This window comes from Pholis gunnellus, assembly GCF_910591455.1.
Source record: "Pholis gunnellus genome assembly, chromosome: 1".
NCBI lineage: Eukaryota > Metazoa > Chordata > Actinopteri > Perciformes > Pholidae > Pholis > Pholis gunnellus.
Window position 1 is genome coordinate 9,514,021 of NC_136528.1, and position 24,501 is coordinate 9,538,521.

At 42.3% G+C, this 24,501-nt stretch overlaps 1 protein-coding gene across 1 annotated transcript in view; it reads left to right on the forward strand.

Annotated features, from left to right (window-relative positions):
• Positions 1-24,031, forward strand: part of LOC306710487 (E3 SUMO-protein ligase PIAS1-like) — a 40,728-nt gene extending 16,697 nt beyond the window's left edge. Inside the window, exons 2-13 of the mRNA XM_079179074.1 lie at positions 2,496-2,991; positions 14,882-14,966; positions 15,074-15,212; positions 15,405-15,539; positions 17,206-17,311; positions 17,968-18,041; positions 18,316-18,476; positions 19,218-19,351; positions 19,697-19,931; positions 21,114-21,253; positions 21,682-21,722; positions 22,934-24,031. Coding sequence (XP_079035200.1) covers positions 2,499-2,991; positions 14,882-14,966; positions 15,074-15,212; positions 15,405-15,539; positions 17,206-17,311; positions 17,968-18,041; positions 18,316-18,476; positions 19,218-19,351; positions 19,697-19,931; positions 21,114-21,253; positions 21,682-21,722; positions 22,934-23,287 — 2,097 coding nt within the window. The 5' untranslated portion in view covers positions 2,496-2,498 and the 3' untranslated portion in view covers positions 23,288-24,031. The remainder of the gene's footprint in view (positions 1-2,495; positions 2,992-14,881; positions 14,967-15,073; positions 15,213-15,404; positions 15,540-17,205; positions 17,312-17,967; positions 18,042-18,315; positions 18,477-19,217; positions 19,352-19,696; positions 19,932-21,113; positions 21,254-21,681; positions 21,723-22,933) is intronic.
• The last annotated feature ends 470 nt before the right edge of the window (positions 24,032-24,501 follow it).

Below are 24,501 nucleotides of genomic sequence, written 5' to 3' on the forward strand. Positions count from 1 at the left end.
ACGTGGTTAATGAATGTTTATACTGGCTGCTAGTTACTGAGCTGAGGTTTCTTGTTTTTGACCCACCTCCACTTTCAGACGAGGAGCTTATGCGTTGCTCTTTCCAATTTGTCCTGTTTCCATTTGCTCTGTATCTTTGTTCTAATCAAGGGACAACGGAACAACACTCCAATTAAAGAAAGGATTGGTTTATTTTTCTTAGTTTGTTTAATATCTGAAGCCTCGAAACACGCTAAGACTGTCGGTAGCTGATTATTTCAAACTGCAAAGCCTCTCAATGACGACTATTTAAGTTCCAGCCGGTTGTGCTTCCTTTGACTACACCATTAAACGACGATTGACGATTCAATTCTGGTGAAATTTGAGGTCGAAACAGTTTCCCCTTTCAGGCCAATGGCTGTGTTTTAGAGGTGAGATTTTTGAACCTCTCCTCAGTCACCTGGAGCAAACAATTCGAGCCTTGCTCAAGGGCACCCTTCAATGGTAATAACTGTGCATGTACAATGCATGCAGTTGTGTTTCTCTATATAAATCTACGCTGGCCTGTGTTTATTATTTTAATTTCCTGAGCTGAGTAATGGGATTCCAGCATTTGGTGCAGCGGAGTCATATGATAATTAATCACGGCCTTTAAACTGGTGCAGGAAGTGCTGAGTAGTAACATTCACGGAGGGTACAACTTACTTTTGCTTTTCTTTATTAAGTTTCACCTGAAGTTTGTAGAACTGTCCTCGACCAAAGCAATTCACACGTACGTCTTTGTCAACAAGTCAGTCAGTCGTTTTAACCGACAGAATCACACACAAGCACCACTTTGAATCTTGTGCTTAGCAGAGATGTGGTCATAAGTTTAATATTCATGTTCAGCATGAAACCTTAGTCGACTAAGACCAAAACAACAACAGGTTAGTCCACATTCACAGTTGGACAACTGCTCTGGTGAGATGAAGAGCTGCTTGCTCACTGTAGTTTTGGTCCAACCTGAAGTCAGTGCAGGCAACACTTTTATCACCATGTTCACGCTGCAGCTACTCCATCCCACGACCCCCTGTGAGGTTCAGCCTCAGCCTCGCGTTCAGCCAGAGAAAAAATCCTTTTCTAGTGTTTGTTTTTTTTATCACTCCCAACACGGGCAGAAAGTCTGCATCGAGTGCACTGCTTCCTACTGTTGGTGGTGTCTGTGTTATCCAAACAGGAGATGATCCAGCTGACGACTTGCATGTGTAAGGAAATGAAGCTGTTCTCGTGGTATGCATTGTAGTGCAATGAAATGCTTTTCTGCCAGAAGGAAAACTCTACACTGTGTGTAGTTTTTTTGTTAAACATCTGTGAGGCAAACGGCCAGCTGTGCCGTGCTAAGGCATCTCAATGTAGGGAGCGATTCGGCGCAGACTTTGGTATTAGAGGCAACATACCAGCAGTGAGCCAGATGAAGGCACAGAATATTGTTGCAAATCATCCAATTATGTGTTTCACATTCAATCCGTCCGTTTATTTTGGTACGTGGTCAGGCTGATAGTGGCAGGAGGGCTTCTTCTTAAGCTGTTCCCTGTGAGACGTACTAAGAGTAGCGCTGCATTCACACAAAGTAGTAGTCCGTCTCTCTGGCTTGTCATAAATCTGCAGCTCTGTGGGTGTGTTGCGTTGAACGCATAATTCACTCTAATTTACAGACAGGACTCTGGACTGAACTGTTTTCTGACATAGCCGCCGTACTATGCAGGATGCTTTTCATTTCCTGTTCGTTTCCAGAATGCAGAATAGCTTTGTCTGTTTTAACACATTATGCGTTTTTGAGTTTTTGAGCGGTCCTGTGTCTGAGCTGGAGACGATCCCCCACGGAGGAGTAAAAAAACTCAGTTTCTGTGGGAATCAAAGGACAAAAATGCCCCAAGAAATCTCAGAATGCGCCTAAAACTGTTATTTAGGGGCAAAAATGAATTATGGCCGAATCCTAAACTAAGCCATCATTTTATTTTCATTTAATTTCCATTTCCGTCTATAACACGGGACATAAAAAAAGGTTTTTAACTGTAGTTTGACCTGGTTTATTTATTTGATTCTGTTTTGATACTTTTATTATATGATCTACTCCTCATAAAGTTTGTTATCCTGTATTTTTACTTTTAGCTATCATACATTGTTGGATTTATTGTTTGCTTTTTTTGTTTGCAAGCATTGTTTTATACCCCAACACCATTGTAAATAAGGGAAACCTCATCATTGGTCTTTCGATACTGTAAAATAAAAGCTTAACAAGTTAGACTCACACATCCAGATGTGCACACACAACAGTATGCTTTTTATTTACTCTACTTTGCTCATTTCACATTAAAAACAGTAGAGCTGCAACGTAATAAATCGACTAATTGATTAAAATAAATTGCCAACTAACTCAATTGTAAACGTGATTGGTACTTCATACCAGTTGTGCGTCCGTCATGAGTGGCATCTCAGAACTTGATTCCTCTTCCTCCTCCTTCTCATCATCACAGCAAATGGTGATGAGCCTGCGGGTGTCGGAGCTGCAGGTGCTGCTGGGATACGCCGGGCGCAACAAGCACGGACGAAAGCACGAGCTGCTGACCAAGGCGCTGCATCTGCTGAAGGCCGGCTGCAGCCCCGCCGTGCACATGAAGGTCAAAGAGCTCTACCGACGACGCTTCCCCGCCAAAATGGTTTCCCACTCGGAGCTGGCCATGCCCGGGCCGCACCACCCGGCCACGGCTGGCCTGGTCGGGGGCGGGGGCGCCGCACTGCCCGCCGGCCTGACGCAGCTGGCGTACGAGGGCCACGCCGGTCACGGCGGAGCCCCGTCGCCCGCCGCCTTACTGCCCCTCTCGCTGCTCGGCCCCGGGAAGCACGAGTTAACCGGGCTGACGCACCACCTGTCCGGCACGGCCACGCTGCACCCGGTCCACCCGGACGTCAAGCTGCAGAGGCTGCCCTTCTACGACATGCTGGACGAGCTCATCAAGCCAACCAGTCTAGGTGAGGGCTGATGAGTGGGTGTTGAGTGAGAGGGGGATATAAAGGCAATGATGCATTTAATCACTATGTATGCACGTTATATTTGCACTATATATCATAACAATGCAGGGTCAAATGCATGAGTGTACACGTTGAATGGAGAGACAGATTAGCATTTGGTATTGCGTCAAACCTGGTTTCAGAAAAAAGTGTATGACTGAGATATGTTTGTTTTGTGTAGCTTCACAAAGCCAGAATTCACATGGCTGCTGGAAATGACAAACTTTGTGTAGAAATGCAAGAAAATGCAAGAAAACACTATAAAACGGAAGGTTGCAGACACAGATATATTTACGGTAACTGCAACTGAGACGCAACACTTTAGTGCGCGTCATCCCTCTCTCTCCATATGTTTCCTGTCTGTATCTTCGCCGTCGGACTGAAAATGCCAAACAAATAATCTGCAAGGTTGTGGATATTTATGTCAGTGTGACATTCCCATAATAATCATGGCAGCCGTCACAGAAAACATTGACATTTGTGTTTCCGCTGTGGTGGAGAGGCTCCCTGCCAGTGCTGCTGTTGTGCTGCCTGCTAACGCGTTGACACGGCACCAAAAATGTTGCTGCAAAAAGATATCATTTGCAGATTCCCCCCCGAGAGTTCAGAGTAGACAGAGGCCACTGTTGGTTCAGAAGAGGTGTCAGTGAAAATATTTATAAATAAACGATGAAGAGTTTCTCAGATTCTACCTCTACTACCTCTTCTACTACTTATCTGATAGTGGTTGTACTTGCTCAGCTGTATATTTCTATTAATGAGCAAGAGAGCCTGAGTTTAGTCTATTGGATTGATATTTGACTCGTATGTTTGATCCCAGTCTCTTCCGCACAGTGAGGCTTACAGCTTATTGATTAAACACTGGTATCGGATCGGTACTCGGTATCGACCGATACACAAAGCCCAGGTATCGGTATCAGGACTGTAATAGTCGGGTCGTTGTCCCTAGTTTAGTCAAAAGCTTGAAACCACCATTAAACAAATAATCATATCTTTAGTTTTCATTTTTTCCTGGATACACAGCTGTAGTGAGTCCAAAAATGAATCCTTTATAAGTTTAAAATGTAATATTTTGATTTAGTCTCTTGTTTCGCACAGCTCTACAAAAGTAGTTTATACTCACAAACATAATTATATTGTAATGGTGTAACAGGTAGGTCAGATAACAAGTGTAAGAATAGCTTAAAGCGTCAGAAAACACAAATCTTTCATGTAACATAACTATAACTGTTCCAACTTTTTCAGAAAATAGTGTGTTCATTCAATTACTTTAATGAGTACAAATATCAAGAATCTTCTATCCAGTCTGCCGTTTAGTTCACTACTTAAGAGACTTTTGATCTTTGTCTTGGTCAGATTTCATATTACATTAAGTGTGCATCCAGCACCCAGACTGCATTTAGCATAATAACAATCTTTGGGCTCAGGGATGTATTGCAAATTTATGGAAATGTCTAGATTTTCCAACATTAGCATTTTAATGGAGTAAGAGACCATCTCATGATTAATTTGCCTGCAGATGCATGTACAAACACAGCGCCTGCAGCTCTGTCATCACACCATCTTTCTCCTCTTCCCTCGGCCTCTCTCACTCCATCCATTTCCTGAACATGTCCCATCCCTCTCGGCCTCCTCTCCCTCTCCCTCTCCCTCTCTCTCCCTCTCTCTCCCCCCCCACTCCGTCTTCCATTCTCACTCTGTCTCTGTGGCCATCATCGGTTAAAATTTGCATGCAAAGTGATGAAATCATATAGTCGTGCACTTGTGCCCGCAGAACACACCCTCCCTTCATTTGAATCTGAATCGCACATTCACATCATTCTCTCTCACACACACACACACACACACACACACACACACACACACACACACACACACACACACACACACACGTCTGCATATACAGTACTTTTAAACACAAACGTACTTTCCAATAAATAATGCATGCTGATCGTATTGTTCTCAGAGACGGCGAGAGCGCGGAGGGATGAATAAGAGGAAAGTCGGAGGAAGATGGTGCACATCGTTTCACAAAGCTGAACATTTTTAATTTGCTTCAAAAAACGATTCTCTTTATCCTAAAAATAATGGGGGGCAGTAATGGAACCACTTGATTAATTGTGAGTCGCCCCTCATGGGCAGAATAGAAGATTTTCTTCTCTTGCTTTGCTGTAGTCTCCTCTCTCCTTGTTCAAACCCTTTTTCATACTCTGCCTCTTCTCTGCTTGTTTACTTCTCTCTGATCTTCTGATTACTGCTCTCTCTCTCCCTCTCTCTCTCTCTGTCTCTCTCTCTCTCTCCCCCCCATTGTTGTTGCCTCTCCTGTTGCCTCGCCTCCAGTTTCTCTCTCCCTCGCTCTCTCCCTTCCCCCACTTGCTCTCTTGGTTTGCTGGATTTCTTATTTTTTTTGCTGGTGGAAGCTGATTTTGTTGGCCATGAATGTGCTCAACCAGGATTCCGACAGGCTTTTTACAAGTGCAGTGAAAGGAAAGATTAAGACTTGTTTGGTGCGTCTTTGCATCTAAAATTGGAATAAATAAATCAGAGTACCTCTTTTTCCACAGCTGGACTGCAGGTTATTTGTAAAATTCAGAAAATAGTTTTTGTTGTCTATACACAAGCATACAAGTAAAAAAAAAAAGACACAAATAACTAAGGAAACGCCAAATATACAGTGCAGTAAGAAACAGCATAGCATAACGGTTAGTTCATGCCAGACGCATATTATCCTCGTATTTAATTGTTTAAATATGGGGATAGTTTCAGAGCGTCTCTCCTGGAAGACTCATGCATATCGTTGCTCTCGTCTGTCCACAGCAAAAGTGACAGAATTCATTATTTTAAGAATTACATAAGAGAGTTCCTGAAGGGAGAAGTTCAAACCCTAAACATTCTTGTGTTTTTTTTAACTTACACATATGCTGCCACACATTTTCAGTTCCTCAGCACACACACCAGTTCCATAAATCAGAATCAGAACCGTTTATTGCCATCGTATGTTGAACATACAAGGAATTTGACATGACGGGAGGTGCATAACATTTAACAATCAACACAGCGCAAAGTAGAAAGATATTACAATTTACAGTAAAATATAAAATAAAGTGCACAAACGAACAGATAACAGGACTATAAACAAGTGAGATGTAAGAGTAATGTAAAAGTGTCGAGTGTATTTAAATAAGAACCTAGGAGGGATGTGCAGGGGAGTGACTGGTAGGAAATTGTCCTGGGGATGACAGAGTTAGTGGGGGACCCGGGCTCTGATAATGAGCCCGACTGCGGATGGGAAGAAACTGTTCATGTGTCGTGAGGTCTCGGTCCTGATGGACCGCTGCCTCCTGACAGATGGAAGGGGCACGAACAGTTTGAGTCCAGGGTGATTCATCCCTTCAGCTGAGATATAAGGATTTTTGCGCATTAGTTCTGACCTTTTGTTTCTCCAACATGCATATTCCTCTCTTGTCGGCTTGCGGGCAGTAATTTGTTTTTGACTTTTTGCACAATCGGTACTATTTTAAGACTTCCCAAGGCCCTAGATCCTAGAGCTTTTTAATAGAATAAGCTGTGGGTTTGTTGGTTTCTGTGCATTTCCCAACACTTCACACAGTAAGTAGTGTATGGACGTCTACTACATAGGACAACAATGTAAGGTGTAACGTAGCTTGATTTAAGAAAAGCCTTGTACAGTATTGCACATTTGAACTCTCTCACTGTGATACCTCTTCAAGCTGCAGCAGCATGTATCATTAATGAACGTAAAAGCATAACCCGAGTCCTCATAGTAGCCTCGTTTCTTTAGTGCACGTGATCGTAGTTATTATCTCCCTCACACCTCCCCTCCCTCATCTCTCCCCTCCCTCCCTGCTGAGTCTTCTCAGTTTGGGGGCTGCAGGTGAGCCAGGCCACTGTTCGTCTCTCCCATTCCAAACTGGTCAGCACCAGCTTCTCCTTTATCACCATGGCGACCTCACTGGTTGAACTCTCCATCATTACCTCGTCCTCGGCGGAGAACGAGGCCTCTGTGCTCATTATGGAGATCATTGTGGTGCACATGCATTATACATGATTTAATCACCATATCTTCAGGAATCGGATACAGGCCCGTTTCGCATTTGATGAGCGTTTCGTGCATAATGGCTTGTTACATGAGGAGGTCGCTGTGATATTCGTACAATGGAGGAAAAATCGTGTGGTTTGAAAAAAGAAAATGTCTCATCAAGTGTTTGGAACAAAGATGAGTCGTCGGTCCGTGATTTTATCTTTGAAATCATCTTTAAAAACGTCACGTCTGGGTTTAGTTGTTAATAAAAAAATGTCCCGCCCATTTCGGCAAAGTACCAGGTCACTAAAGGAAGCTATCTTCAGCTCTACATACAGTTTGGTGCCATCTGTCGGTTCCGCTGTGAACACAGTAACATATTAACTCATCATACCTGATACAAGCTTCACACTGACAAAGCAGGTTGCCTCTATGCAGCGGAGGATTTCAAGTATTTTCTGTGATCAGATTGTTTTTGATTCATCATTGTGCTTTCACATTGCTTATTTCATCCAACTAATAGTCTAAGGGCGGCTTATGGGGCTGAGTTATGTGGTGTAAACGGTGTTATAATATAACAATGCCTGCACAGCCAAAATAACAATTTAACCTAAACTTACCATTTTTATCTGAGTCCCCTGAATCAGCCATGAACTGTAGCTTTTAAGGCCAGAAGGCGATGAACTGGTGCATGCTGTCCCCCTCCTCGTACGACTCACTAACAGCTACCGGGCCCATCGTGGGTTTCTAGGCGTGTAGGATCTTATTGAGGTCGTCATACCAAACTAATTTGTCTGAAGAGTTCCCACTTTTTTGCACAGCTTTGCATCCTTTGATGAACTGTTGTCACACGACAATGCTCAACAGCTCTTGAGTAAATCCAACAATATTTGGTCATATCACTAAAGCAATTCATAGATTTTCAAAGTAGTTGCAGATTAACTTTCTGTCTGTAATCGATCAGTCAACTAATTGTTGCAGCTGTATTTTGTCTAGAAGGGAAACTTTCTGGAACACAGTCATGAGATATAAAGTTCACATTAAGACCAGCTACGTGTCGTTTTGTAAAATTCTGTATGTTTGCTTCAGATCATTTCTAATTATCATATTCATTAGCAAAATGAATGATGTCATTTGCATAACTAGTTATGTTCCATGCATCATGTTGATTATAGCTCAAGTACCTCTTGAGCTGCCACGAAATGAATGAATAAATATGAAAATCTGAACTCATCCGTGTTGCGTTTAGAAGTTGTCCGTAACATAGAGAACAACCAGTGAGAAGTATTTGTTTTTTGGCACCTCTGCCTTCTTTTCGGTTCCTATATTCTGATATTCCAGACATTGAATGCCTGTCTCTGTCTTGATAACGGTCGCGGGGTAAACACAACGTACAACAATGTGAATAAGTCCAGCACTTAATCTTTCTATGCTAGACAAAGCACGATACGTTGTATTTTATCTAAAGTTGTCATTAAACCAAAAAAAGAAAACAAGGGGAAGAGAACTGGGCCTTTATGTAAGAGCTGCCAGTAGAGACGAGCCTTTACCTCTAATTAAATATATTTATTTGTATTAGTCGAAGGACCCGCTCTGTTTTCTGATCTGCTCTCCTTCGCTGTGCTCGTTCTGCTGTTTCACATAGAAACCCTTTCAGTGGTTCAGACGCAATGAATCCTTCAGAGTGTGTTGTTATTAGATTAATTAATAGATCTAATCAACCCCATCCAAGAGTAACTAGGCAACAGCCCAATCATTAACAAAGACTTTAGTTTTTATCATTGTGGGACACCAGATTAGACTCATCCAGACGTTGCTCTCTTCATGGCAGCAGTTATCCTCCCCGCCGGAGTGTCCTTGAGCAAGCACACTTCGCCAGGTTGCTCTGTACCTCTTGTTTTTCCCTTGGATCAGCGCGTCACACATAAAGTACATTCACGTACGTCTCCTGCGTGAATCAGTAAAAATATACATGATCAGCTTAAGCACCTCTTCACTCGACATCGAAACGCGAGCTGAGATTTACCCGCTCTCGCTCTGGCCGCCGCGTGATCCCGAGCAAAAAAATCTTTATCTCTCTGTAAACAACTCTGCCTTCTCACAACAAATGAACATCAACAAAGGAGCTCTGGCTGCTCTGAACTATAAACACGCTGCTCAAAATGGCCTCCCTCTCTCAGAGCGTATACGACCGGCATTGTTTTCCTCTAAGTCGGCGCATCGTCGTCCCTGATTAGACGGACCCGAGCCCTGATTGTAACTCTAAACAGTTCTCGCTCATTTTATCTGGTCTCTAACATAAGCAACGTTGTTTCCTTCCATTTAACCTTACTGTTAGTGCGCTCCATGAAGTAATGACAAGGGCATGGTGTTTACTGCATGAAGCCGAGCTCTAAAGACATTGTGAAATGCCTGCTATAGTATATACATTGATAGGGAGAGCAGGGTTCAGCTGCCAGCCTCAGCAGTCCTGCAAGCACACTGGAATGCCTTAATGAGCGCTGTCAATATATAACTGCACACCCTTATGCATATAATAAAGGATAATTGCTGCTGTTAGGGGGGAGGGGAAGTAACACTTCTGGAAAATGTTCTTTTGACAGTGTGTGCGAGTGTGGGTGTAACATCCAGATCTGGCCTTTTTGTTTTCAGATACTTCTAACATTGTCTTTTTTGAGTTTGAGTGACGCTGAAAGGATTTGTGTGTGTGTGTGTGTGTGTGTGTGTGTGTGTGTGTGTGTGTGTGTGTGTGTGTGTGTGTGTGTGTGTGTGTGTGTGTGTGTGTGTGTGTGTGTGTGTGTGTGTGTGTGTGTGTGTGTGTGTGTGTGTGTGTCTGTGTGTGTGTGTGCGCGCCCCTGTGGTGCACTAAACAGAGAAAAAGTAGCAGAGCCACTAACAAGTTAATAAACTCCAGCTGGGCTTTGTTGTGCTGAAGACGGGCTTCAGAGCTGAGCACATTCTCTGCAGCTTAGCTCACACAGCTTCTCTTCAAACCAGGACTAAACCAGCACCGAGGGATTTCTAGGTTTCTACTGACTGTCGGGTCACAGTCAGCATTGACAGAGTATTCATATTCATCGTTAGTCCGAGCTGGAACATAAATCTAGTTTGGACATAAATGTGCCGGGTACAAAGTCTTGTTATATTTCTCTGATTTGGACCTAAAAATGTAAATGACAAGCATATAGTTCCCTTCCTCCCAGTGTGACCAGTAATGGTAGTCTTCTGCATGTGGTGGAGGAAGTACTCCGATCTTTTACTGCAGTAAAAGTACTAATACCACACTATGAAAACAGTCAATTCCAAGTAAAGGTACAAACATTACTTAAGTTTAAATTTATAAGCAATATCTGCATATTTACTTAAAGTATGAATAGTAAAAGTACAATTGATGTTTTAAATTTGGATAAATATTACAGTATGTTGCACTTTACTGCTGTAGATGTTTATGGTTGTGCTAATTTTGTATACAGTTGGGTAGTTTAATCTACAGCAATTCATCATGTTCTATAAGGTCATCATATGTCTGCAGCGTCGCTGAGAACCACAAATCTCTAAAAAGTCCACATTTCATGAGGTCATAGAAACAGTTTTCAGCTTGGTGATGATGCATTCTCCAGCTCAACTTTAAATAGTTTATCCATCTTTAAAAGTAGGTTCGTTTTCGTCAAGTATAAGTGAAATAAAATAGAAACGCAGTACTCGTGTAAAGTACAAGTACCTCGAATTTGTACGTGATTAAATGGACTGTGTTAAGCAAATGTTTGAAGGTTTGCAAATGTGCCTCAATTTCACTTTGTCAAGTGTTTACTCTGATGACGTGTAAGCTAAACACTAATGCAGCAGCCCTGCAATAAATCCATAAAGGTTGTAATGTTCAGTCTTTGTCAGAACAGCTTTAGAAAGTTGTTTATTCTACTATATGGTACTTTTGGATGCTGTAGTTCGTGAGGCTGTACTGCCGGGTGTTTCTATTATTTTGTCCACCCCATTCATATCAGTGAGGGTAGATTAGATATTAGAAACACTATCCCGAATACACTTCACCAGCCCTACACACTAAAGCTTCAACTAGCCTTTATCTTCTGTAATTGAGAAACTATAAGAAACCTCTCACACTATAGTTTCAATCACCAAACCTAGTGAAATGGCAGCCAACTATGTTTTGTGTCCTCCCTGGTTAATTTCATCTTCACTGTAAACATCAACCCATTGGAGATCATTTTCCCATCTGTCACTCTGCCCACCACCATCTGTCTCTCCATCACATACATTTTACATTATTAAACAAAGTCTTATGCAGCATGATAGCTGGTACAGCAGACAGCGGGGGACACAGACTGTGTACCATGAAGGACGGAGAGTCTGCAGGTTTAATGTCATACAGTATGCTCTCTTATGGCACGTTTAACGTTACTCCTGATGGTTCAAGACGACTAAAGAAGACTTTTATGAGCTCTGTAATATCCAGCTGTGGTGTTGAGTGGGAACAAACCGACAGAAGCTCCGATTTGTTTGTTGTAATGACACTCGTGTCTCAAAATGAATGTCCCAGTGAAATGTTCACATTCTAATAAACAGAAATACGATTACATGCAGGGACAGAAATGGGCTCAATAACAGTAATTACAAGTCTGTTTATAGCGTCATCCTATTTGTGTCTTCTTCTTTCAGCGAAGTTAAGCAGAGACTTTATTCATTGAAAGCGTATTCTGTATTTGATGTCAACTAATTATTCATAATGACGCTTCTGTCCTCAACTACAGAGTTTCTGCCTCGACTAAACGTGATCAAAATCACTTATCTACAAAATCTACTTATCAAATGATCCAAAGTCAAACATGCTTTCATCGCTTGGTTTATATTTTCACTGATATACATGTTTCATATTTGATAAGACTGCAGCTTCTATCAGGGTTTCTTGTCTCAGAGAAGAAAGAGACAAAGCAGAATAAGAATAAGATAATTCATGTTTGAAGCCTGCTTTTATTCACATAACCTTTGGTTTGCACCAGCAGGAGTTAGATTTGATGATAGATTTCGGTTTCACGTGTCAGTGGAGTCATTTTTTAACATTAGTTCTGAAACTGTCCGTCATTTCTCAGTTAATCTAACTCACACAGACATAAGACGCCAAATCTTTTCCTCCATATGACAGTATTTTCAGTTTTAACTAAGGCTGGGTATGGTTTTATATTTTTCGATACTGATACTGTTTCAATACCATAATGATAGTGTTTCACAAACCTTACGCTGAGGAATGTATTTTTGACTTAACATAAGAAGCCAAACTTCTCAAATTTAAAATCATAGTTTGACATTTTAGGAAATATCCTTGTTTGCTTTTTTGCTGCAAGTTCTATGCGCTAAATATGAAGCTGTAGCAAGCAGCCTGTTAGCTTAGCATAATGACTTTAAAAGGGGGAAACAACTGCTAAAGAAATAGTCTGACACATAGCTACCCTATAAAATTGCAACTTGTCGTCCCTTTGGTTGTCATGTTGATTAAACAAACAAGATCTAATGTGCTAATTAATCAGCTTCAGAGAAGCTGGTAAGCAGATTTTGTTACCGTTTGGACAGAGCCAGGCTAGCTGTTTCCAGTCTTTATGCTAAGCTAAGCTAACCGGCTGCTGGCTATGGCTTCATATTTAACTGCAGGAAAGCAACAAAAAAAACAAAAGCACATTTACTAAAATGTCAAACTATTCCTTTAAATGTTGTCAAGCATAATCAGCCGTACAAGAACATTGCTTAAATAAGATACAGGATACATTTGGCAAAAGGTTGATTTAACTCAGACCCTGCCTGATCATTTTATATATATGTATAATCTGAGCGTTTGATGCCAGAAAAGTATGACAGTCTGACATCAAGCCTCAGTTTTAATATCACAATGTGTCCAAAAAATAGAAACACTGTGCATGCATCTTAAATCACTGGAGGTAAAGAAGCCACTGTGGGAGTTTGTGTGTGCGTCGGGGTAAAAGTAAGTTTGTGTGTTAGAGAGAGAGAGAGAGAGAGAGAGAGAAAGACATCCATCAAAGCTCATTTCAACCCTTCTCATATCTCTCCCAACCACACACATTGAAACACCAGAAAAAAAAAACCCGCTGCCAGAGAGAGAGTGAGTTATAGAGCGATGGAGAGATGATGGGGGAGAGAGAGAGAGAGAGGACAGAGTGAGAGAGCACTTTCTATTTATAGCCCGTGTGCCCGGAGAGGAGGAACACAGTAGTTCGAAAGCACACTTGGTGCGTATGATTTTGTTCTGCAGTACACAGGCTGCCGCTCCTAAGATGCAGGAACAGAAAGAAGGTGTATCATTAAAAATGCCATTGAAATTATATACCATGTTGGTGGTAAGAATGTGTCGCAATTACATGATTGGTCCAGTAATCGTCCACTTCGTTGTTCCCGACATGGAGAGAAATTACCGACCTGTGAATCCTCCTGCTGGGTGTGTGTTGTTCATGCGTGTGCACCGATTCTCTGCATGTGTTTTTAACTGCCACTCTCCGACATTTTCAGTAATTAAAGCAGCAATCATGATTCAATTCGGTAACTTATCTTCCCCCTCACTTTACGCAGCCTTCAGGCCAAAAGGTTCCCGCTGAGATTCAGCATGTCACTCAAGATACGACAGGCACACACAAAAGGAGTTCTGTTATAAAAAATAAAAATAAAGTAAAGGTTCCACTGGTCTGTCATGCTAACTCACCGGTGTACGCAGCACTCTTGTGGTGAATGCTACACGTTTTTGCAGTTGGTTTCCCTTTTGCAAACAACAAAGCCGTTTCCTGCAGGGACTGAGTTTAGACATCTGTCTCTCAGTTGAAAAAAAAAAGGATTTTATTGATCGTTATCAGGGAAAGTTAAGCCCATGAAATTGGGGCGGGTTGGGTTGAGTTCTTACGTAAATCTGCAGAACTGTCTGTTCGGTCCCCCGTTACTGTGTGAACCGATAACGACCTGTTAAAGTGTTGAGTTTCAGGGTTCATCAGGATTTGTTCTATCAAAAACAGTACATCCAGAAATAGTTGTGGCTTGTACAGATCTACAGATTACACAAACAGTGTACAACGTGTAAATAAGTGAGCTCTAGCAGTGTGTATTTGATTACCTTTGGACAGAGCCATGCTAGCTGTTTCCCCCTGATTCCAGTCTTTTATGCTAAGCTAAGCTAATCGCCTCCCAACTCTAGCTCATCCTGAGCACGGACACGAGAGTGGTTTCGATCTTTTCATCCAACTCTCGGACATAACTAGCATATTTCCAAAATGTAATTATTCCTTTAGCGTCCAACACAAAACACACTCATAGCTCCTTGTTTCATGTAAAAACCTCTTTCTAGCACGTACACACACACTTTTCTTTGCCAACTTTCTGTCTCTTTAATGGAGGCTGGGTTAGTAGCACCAGTTATTTCCAGCACCTCTCCGTGGGCCTATAAATAAAGTGCACACACACACACACACTCTCACTCCTCTTCTTCACCTTCGTGTGAGGCAGTCTGGTTTTGACGTCCAGGTGTTCTTTGGCTTTTGCTCATTTCATGCCGACAAGATCTAACCAATAATGCTAATTATACAGGAGACACCCACTGATACACTGCTGTGCACACACACACTTCTCCTTTTGTCGTTGTTTTATGCTCGTCTGTAGATCAAAACAGTCGTTTACTGTACTTTACTGTAACGCTGTCTTGGTGTCACTGACGTTTGTCCGCTGTTTGAAACTTGGTGCATGCATGTAACTTTGCTGGTTATTAAAAATGTCTCCCTTTCCTCTGTCTCCCTGCCTCTGCAGCCTCAGACAACAGCCAGCGATTTCAGGAGACGTGTTTCGCCTTTGCGTTAACGCCACAACAAGTCCAGCAGATCAGCAGCTCGATGTAAGAGGAACACCGCCCTGTCAGCGCAGGATGCTGCTCATGAATAATTCATAGATGTACATCATTTCTACAGCTATGGGGTGATAAATTTGTTTCTGTGCTCAAAGGGACATCTCGGGGACCAAATGTGATTTCTCAGTTCAAGTCCAGTTGCGGTTTTGCCTGTCGGAGACCAGCTGTCCTCAGGAAGACCATTTCCCACCCAATCTGTGTGTGAAAGTCAACGGGAAGCCATGTAACCTGCCGGTAAAGAGCTCCGCATTAATCAGAGAAACAACCAGCGAAACGTGGCTCTTTTTGTTTAACTGGATCTGAAGAGTTTCTGCCCTTCGTCCCTCGTGTTATTGTTGCACCCATTTTCATTTAACTTCATAATATTCACAACAAAAAGGCTCATTTTCGTTCCTTTTCCCTCTGATATTCATGTCGGACATCTAGGGTTATCTTCCTCCAACCAAAAACGGCGTCGAGCCCAAGCGGCCCAGCCGGCCCATCAACATTACCTCACTGGTCAGATTGTCCACCACAGTCCCCAATACCATTGTGGTGTCGTGGACCGCTGAGATCGGAAGGGTAAGAACCAAAGTGTCACAGTTTCTAACAAGGGACTCTGTGATAATCAATGTTTTGATAAGTAATAAAGCCATCGAGTGATGTTACCAAACATCTGCTGATGAAAGCCTCTCCAATGCTTTCTTGTCTTTGTAAACTGATTATGTTTATGGAGACAGAATAGATTTGTAAATATCACATCAGGCTTTGGTGAGTTATGATGGCTATGATATATTGTTTGTCAAATCTAAGATTTCGTGTTTAACGAATTATTAATTGCACAAATATTTATTTGCAGCCCAGTTTATCATCTTTAATCAAATCTATCCAATTATGCTCGACAATAATTAATATAGGACTTACTTTTATGCACACTTCTGTCTGCACTTACTCATCTTTATATAATATTATTGAAAATGATTGTTATAATTAATATGCCAATTTATACAAGTGGCTGCAACTGTTTTGGTCCCATGTTGATCTTGAGTTATTGTGTTTAAATGGATGAGACCGACACACCGCCACAACAAGAACGTTTTACAAACGTGACAAAACAGTTTAGTCTGAAGTGAATGTCGACTTAAAGCCGACTTCCATTTTATGCAACACCACGGCCTGCAATACTTGTGTTGTGTGCATCACATGCGTGTGTGTGAGCAGCAGTGTGAAGTGGGATTTTTGAGCCGAGCTCTTACAGCCCAAACAGCATTAAATGGTGGAGCAGAGTAGGAAAACATTGAATGCATACTATGCAGGAACACTCAACGTCCACTCCCCCCGGCTCAACGACACTAGAAGCAGACGTCCCCTGACTGCTGTTACCAGAACACAGACCGGTGCAGCACCTGCAGCGTCACACACAGCAGCGAAACTGAAAGCCAACCCCAGATTCACTCTTGTTTTGGAGAGAGTCTTTTTCCGCTTGGCGTTACACTTCCCTATATCTGTGTGCTGTGGGTATCGTTTCCACTATTTTTGTAGCTTCCTCTTGGATGCGTGCTTGTGCATGCATGGGGGGCTACACACCCAGTGCTCAAAACGTCCCAAACACAGCAACATGAGAAGTAAATACAGGCAGAGGGCAGATACAGACACCGCCACACACATGTAGTGGGTCATAAGTGAAGATCGAGAGGGATTATTTTTGTATGACGTTTTTATTTTTATTTTTTTAAACTACTGGATGATAACCAGAACATCAGGGAAAGTCTGAACATATCACCCTGTATGGTCAAAATACAGGCTGAGTGAAGCCGGATTACAGTAAATAACAAAATCACCTTATTTAGACCAAATTAATCCGTTCATTTGACTTTTAAAAAGTACATTTTATTTAGTGTAGTGTACATGATCTCATAGGAGTTATATTTAGTTGAGTGTCAGTAGAGGGCAGTGAAGAAAACATCTCACAACGGGAGTACATACTGGCCTCAAATTCTTCCTTCCCTCGGTGCGTCTTCACACATGGCTGAACACACATTTGCCTCAGAGTAGTAGGATTGACTTAACATTACATGATAATTACATTATATTTAAACATCTCGCCTGCCGAAGTTTCCTTGAGTAACACTGTTCAAGGACATTCTGTGCAACTGGCCCAGAACTTCACAAAAAAAGTCACCAGGTGAGATTCAAAGTACCGGTTTGCACATTATTCATTGTTGTACGTATTCATGTGTGTCTACAGAGCTACTCCATGGCAGTGTACTTGGTGAAGCAGCAGTCGTCCACAGTGTTGTTACAGAGACTACGAGCAAAAGGCATCAGAAACCCGGACCACTCCAGAGCCCTCAGTAAGAACGGGCCACCTCTTTCTTTAGAGAACCACTGATCCAGCATGCCGGATCAATATCAGGGCAATATCATCCCAACTCCTTATGAAGATAACTGTGTCTGTGTTTACGGCTTTATGAATCTAATATTAGCTGGCCAATGTATGCATGGAAGTTTCACAATTTTAGTTCTTTTGTGTATATTTAATAAGTGTATATTTAATGCAATCTTTTGTCTGTTGTATGAGCAAAATTGAAGCAGCTGGTGGTGAAATGTGTTTTTTGCTCCATAATACTCTCTTTTGATCTTGTCTGCAGCAGAGTTTGAAACTGTTATAAGCTAAGACGCATCAATTGTCTATGTGCATGTGTTTTATACTGTACGGGAAGTGATATAAGAAGATTCAGCTGTGGAGGGGGCTCGGTCAGCCTCACACAGCATGAGGAGCTCTTAAACACTTACGTGAAACACTTAAAGAAGTTGCAGTCTGAATTGAGAAACTGAACATGTCTCCTGTTTGTTTCTCCCGTGTGTGTGTGTGTGTGTGTGTGTGTGTGTGTGTGTGTGTGTGTGTGTGTGTGTGTGTGTGTGTGTGTGTGTGTGTGTGTGTGTGTGTGTGTGTGTGTGTGTGTGTGTGTGTGTGTGTGTGTGTGTATTTTTTACTTCTCTTCTGCAGTCAAAGAGAAGCTAACAGCAGACCCAGACAGTGAAATAGCCACGACCAGCCTTCGAGTGTCGCTGCTCTGCCCGGTAAACAGCCTGCTCTTTATGAATTTACGCCAGTGTTTAGAGATTCATTCATGCCAAGACGTGTCCGTCCATTCTTTTCTTTGCATGTGCCTCAACATGCCCACATACCCTTTATTTCGGGTTGTGTACACGATCCATCTGTCAATCTGTCCATCTTGTCTTCTCAACCCCTGTCGTGCAACTTTTCCATGTGGGTTTGGTATGTTTGTGACATTTACGCATCCCGTACACCCTTCATCCTCACTGTGTGTGTGTGTGTGTGTGTGGTGTGCAGCTGGGGAAGATGCGGCTGATGATCCCATGCCGGGCGCTGACATGCTCCCACCTGCAGTGCTTTGACGCCACACTGTACATCCAGATGAACGAGAAGAAGCCCACCTGGGTGTGTCCTGTCTGTGACAAGAAGGCCCCCCATGAGCTCCTCATCATCGACGGGTAAAATGACCTGTCAGGAAATGGTGCACAGGGTGTATAATGGGTTAAATTGTAAGCTTTAGAGGTGCTGGTAAGACAGAAACCAGGCTAGACTTTATGCTACGCTACAGATCAACTTTTACTCATATTGACTAATACTTTTACAACTGGGTTTACTCATGACTAAAGTCTCTACAGAGTTTGTGTTTTTTGAAAGTAAATACTGCACTCATACATCGTGATTTATATACCCTCATCTCAAAATCTAGAGCTTCACAGAATCAGTTGATCAACTTGTTTATATGATTCATTTAAATCATAATGTGAGGCCTTTTAAAAGGGTTGAAAATCCCTCTCATGAGCATATGGTAGGCTTGAAGGTGGCTCTGAAACGTTCGTAGCTTTCCTCTTTATGGAGGACAGCAGCTACACGTATAGTCAGTTTGGATTCACAGCAGTTGGCTCAATTGAAACGTATTCGTTACAGCTTTTCAAAGCACCCTTACAGCAGAATCCATTTTTCTGTTTGTTGATTGATGTTCAGTATGTTCAAAACACTCACTCACTGACTATAATATAAAAGGATTGAGGTATTCCCTGTATCACAGTGTTCACCTAAGCCTGTTTAGAGTATATTTCTTGTCTTTAGAAGTGGAAGGTCTTTTCCACTACAGTCAGCTTTTGATAAAAAAAAATGTGTGTGTGTGTGTGTGTACATTTTCTTGGGATGGATTCGTCTATGACGTGTTTGTTTGTTCTCAGGCTTTTCGTGGAGATCCTCAACAGCTGCATGGACTGTGATGAGATCCAGTTCAAGGAGGATGGCAGCTGGGCCCCCATGAGGTCCAAGAGGGAAGTGCAAGAGGTCTCCTCTGCTTCCTATAACGGACTGGATGGTGAGACATGTTATGAGGGGAGCAGGGTGGGTAGGAAACAGAAAGGCTGCGTCTATATGAAGCTCTATATGAAGGCAGCGAGAGAAGCTTAGAAGTAATTAAAATAGGATTACAGAGACGTGTTAAGAAGTCTTTGTTTATGTCAGTTTTAATTTGTTGAGGCATCCATCATGATGCTACTGAGCAAAGTGCTTGTCTCCTTGGTAACAAACATCCTGTATCTCATATGAGAGAAGGGCAAATGTGTATGTGTGCATTTTAGCACATGCACCGGATTCAGCAGTGCTTTGATTTTCACTCTGCAGCCTCAGAAACACCAACTGATATTTTGTTGCTGCTCTGCAGGTTCATGTCGGACGTCTGCAGGCTCAGATCAGCTGAGCTCCTCGTCGTCCTGCCACGGTGGCAGCGACAGCAGCAATAGCAAGAAGGTGGAGGTGATCGACTTGACGCTGGACAGCTCCTCGGACGACGAAGGACAGGATTCGCCGCCGCCTTCGCAGCCGCCACCGCTGCCTCCTCTGCCCCAAAGAGCGTGTCCCTCTATGTCACCGACCTCGCCGCCCATCATCAACAAAGGGTCAGACACACAAACCCACCCAAGACCGTCCGATTTCATCTCCACATTCTGTTTTGTCTTTCATTAAATGTGGGCACGAGGCTCCTTTTTAGCTGCTCAGACGGGTAGTTAGTTATGTATCTAGAAGTTAAATGATTCATGAGCTTTGCACTCGACACACAAGTTTCTTTTACCATTTCACATCTACAGCACTCACCGAAGAAAGCAGAGAGTGCTAACTGAGAAAGACTTAACTCAAATTTAAATTGGATGTATAGATCTAGAAAATGGGTTTGAAAATTGTTTGTTTTTTTTGCACACAAGCATCAAAAGCAGATGGTTAAAGTTAAGCCAATCGTAATTCCACATTTATATACAATCTCAAGACAGTTTAATGCTTGACGATTCTCTCAGGATCAGGAAGGTTTGGTAACTCAGCTAACAAACAGACCTGATAGAGATGTGGAACGGGGGGAGCTATTTTCATCTGGCCTAAATGTTAGAAAATGGTTCATTTGAGGTTCAAGCTTATATACATAAATATCAGAGTCTTAACGTAAACTTACATGATCGTCACGTCATCTGTCTGAGTCCTGTGTTTCTATGTTAAAGGCAGAATGAGCAGGATTTTCCTAAAATAAATGTTTAGATTTAAAAAGTAATCCGTCTCATTCGTCGCTTATGACCCACTAGATGTGTGTCTGTATCCTATAGACCCTGCCCTCTGCCTGTATTTTCTTTTTTCTTGTCATTTTGCCCCGTTTGGGACATTTCTGGGGGGTCAAGCTTGTAGCGACCAGGTGTCAGATCGTAAGCACAATTGCAGCTTTGCGTGCACCCTAACCACGTGTTAGTGCCAACCTCGATCGTTGTGTTTACAACCCGCAACCGACAAATCCTCATTCTGCCTTCAAACAACACGAGGGGGTATTGTTGCAAGAAAGGCTTTCTGAAACTCTTAACAGCTACGTTTTAAGACAAACTCAAATTCATTATGTGCATCTGTGTTAGAACGTGTGCTGCTTCATTTGACTTTAACGAATCCTGTTGTTGTTCAGAGGTTTGTGTTTCGAGGTCAGAGGAGGAGACAGCACGCCCTGTGACTTACCAAATAAATAGGACATGAAATAAAAGCCTAATTATAGAGTAAGCGTCCTCTTTAACTCCTCGTCTCTGAACCTCTTCCTTTGTGTCTGCCTTCAGAGTGTTGAACCTGCACCACCAGGCCTCTCCTGTGAGCCGCACTCCCAGCATGCCAGCCGTGGACACCAGCTACATCCCTCCTGTCCCCCCACTCATCCAGGACTACAGACCCTACTACCACACACCCAACGACCTGTCGGGTAAAGACAAACACGCGCGGCCTGGAGATGATTTGATAGGACCTTTAAACACATATTAACATCTTTACAATAATAGTATGCAGCCCAGCCAACTCTCCTAATCCCAAATTCTATGTATACAATGATGAAATTATTATTGAATGTACTGATATAGCCATAAGAATTAGTGACTTCATAAAGAGTCGAAAAACAAGCAGATAAACAATATGTAAGAAAGTCATAGAGTGTGAAAAAGGTATTAATGATCTCCTGGGGATATTTATCAGGAAAACCAAAAGTTTAAAATGTCAAAGGGACTTTTGTTCTTATTATTTAGTTTTCTATAAAAGGTCTAATGCCCTTAACTTTAAAACACATTATGTATTTGCGTCTGTGTCGCAGATTTGTGTCGATATTCTCCATTGACTCTTCCTGTGCTTGATTTCCAGAGTTGAACTTCTTCTCTTTTCTTCAAGGTGACAATCATCAGGTACGTCAACAGTTTAGTTTTCAGTGAAGTCCTTGAAGCCTGTGACCATGGTTCATTTTAGAATAATAAAACGTCTCTGACTCTACTACGAGTAACCAAATATTCTACTTGTGCTCACCAAACAAACAAACAGCATGCTTGATGACAAACTGTCTCTCTGCAGTAAGCAAAGATCTCTCGTGCAGAGTCAAATACTAAACACATATTTGTGTTATATTTGGTGGAATTGGACATAAAATGTCACACAACCTGCTGGAGTCTTTTGACAAATGTTGGTTACTGGTGGCTTGAACAGAAATTCAGAATCTTTCATTCTGCTCTGTTTGAGTTATATTATTTGAGATTAACATTTAAAAAGGTTGGTTCTCCCAAATTACAAATTGAGCAAAATCCTCCGTCAGCTCAGATTCTGGAGGGTCCAACCCGGCTATACCCTCCTCTCTGCTGCAGCGGCCTCTCTCCGTCCTAATACGGCCGAGTCAGCCAAAACACTGTAAAATATACATCGTAAAAATCCTCGTCCATAACATCCTTTGCACTCATATTGTGGGATGCCGTTTCCGCTGTACGTAACGTAACTAGTTTGCTTCACAAGTGAAGAGAACAAGAAATAAAGTAGCACTCTGTAGTTCCTCTTTGCCTCCGACGACGTCACTGAATGCAGAAAGAACAACAGATTTTCCAGCGGAGAAACAGAGAACATCAGCTTTTTCCCTTTAAACACCGTCCTCATGTTGGCAGTGTAATCAGGTTGTTTTTTTCCAGCTGATTGAACAAATCTTTGACAAAGTAATTCTATATATAGCATCAATTTTACCCAGTGGAGATCAGATTTATTTACTTAATTATAGCGGCCGGTGAGTATTTAATGTACTCTTAATGAACAGATTGGGGTCTGAACAGCAAACTTTTGGTTTGATGAATAACATTTTTATAATTCACCACCACCATTAGTGAGCTGAGTAGAATCTAATTACCTCGGACTCCATCATAATATGCTTTTAAAAGTTCATTCATGTTTTATTTATTTTTTCACTTTTAGTGCATGATTGATTTGTGAACTACTCTTCAACTAAAAACACACACTTGACTTCAGGAGTTTATCCAAACTCAGCCAGTGAGGAGCTTCTTTTTGTCTTGTCCCGGTAACTTCCGCAGCCTCTAAATGTGAACTCAACACTTCCTCCTCTCTTGTGTTTCTGCCGCATCAGCATTACAACATGGTGATGGCAGCCGCGGCCGCCGCTTCAGCCTCGGACGACCACGAGCTGCTTCTCAACCGCTTCCTGCCCTACAGCACCTCCTCCTCCTCCTCCTCACAGCTGTTCCTCGACCAATCGGGAGCCTCCTCGGCCGCTTCGCTGATGGCGCCGACCAACGGGGCGAGCAACTCGGGCAGCAGCAGCAGCCTGGTGTCGTCCAGCAGCCTCCGCGACACTCACTCCACGCACTCGTCCTCACACTCCTCGCACACACACCCCGGGGTGGTGGCCAGCCGGAGCAGCGCCGAAGCAGCGGTGGCAGCTATTTACGGCGGGATACCCGACGTTATATCGTTGGACTGACTCGAGAAGGGTCAAGACTACACTTTGGGTCCAGCTGCGATCCAGTGACAAACTTCTTGACTGCAGGGTAAAGTTTTTATTCAGAAACTAGACTGGCCCCCAAGTCCTCAAACTCAGAACGATTGTGGAGTCGTAATGACGAGACCGCCTCAAGGAGAGCACTAATATTAGGAGTGGGTTCAGGCCTGACCTGAGAACAGTACAGAGTCATCACTTAAGAGGGGTCAGCGGTGGACATTCTGTTTCTATACTGACTTCAGATCAGAAACCCGTCCAGCATGTGAACCCGCGGTAACTGCGATACTGGTACCAACCCGGCACGAACAGCAAAGACGCTCCCTGAGCAAAAAACATAAAGGAGGAAGGCTCTTTTTTACAAAAACGAGGACTGGCACCGTGTACAGAGAACAAAATATATTTTCCTCTTTTACTTTTGTATGTTGAATCGGGACATTTTCAGTCTAGTGAGCTGCTTCAATCGCTGTTTTTAAGTGGAGGACTGAGGTTGTTTTGGGGTTGTTTCTCACAAAAGCTTATACATATGCCTCTTGTTTCTCTTCTCTTTTATTCTGCTTACATGTCGTTTTATTTGCATCTCTACAATATATACTTCAATTCTTTCTCTTTCTCACGTGCTCGAGTTCATTTTTAAATTCATGATGTATTATTTCTCTGTCCAATGACAAGAACACTGAATTTAGAGTTTATTCATGTACTAATAATTTTATTAAGCTTTTAAGTTATGTATATTTAAACAGTTATAAATATATATATATATATACAGTTTATATATATATATATATATATATATATATATATATGCATTCCCTTTGACTTTCAGGTTAATACTGTGGGAGTGTGTATGTGGAAATTATTCATTTTCACTCCTCACAAAGACTTTTAGACTATTTATAGCTGCCAATTTACAGTTCTGAGCTGGAAGAGTTTGTTTTTGTTTCTTTCTTTTTTTGCACAATGCCAAAAATAAGATACGGTACCTTTGAAAATTCACACAATAATCAGAGTGCAGTTGAATCTGTGTGCCACAGTGTTTCCAGTCCAGGTTTCCACCTCTTCCCTTTCAGCTGGTCGTTATTCAGACTCTTAAAATTTCCTTCAGTTTCACCGTTTTCTTGCTTGACAAAGGGAAAACGCGATGGCGGTCAAGCTGTTGTAGCAGCCTTTTAAAGAGACCGGCGTCCACGGCATGTGAC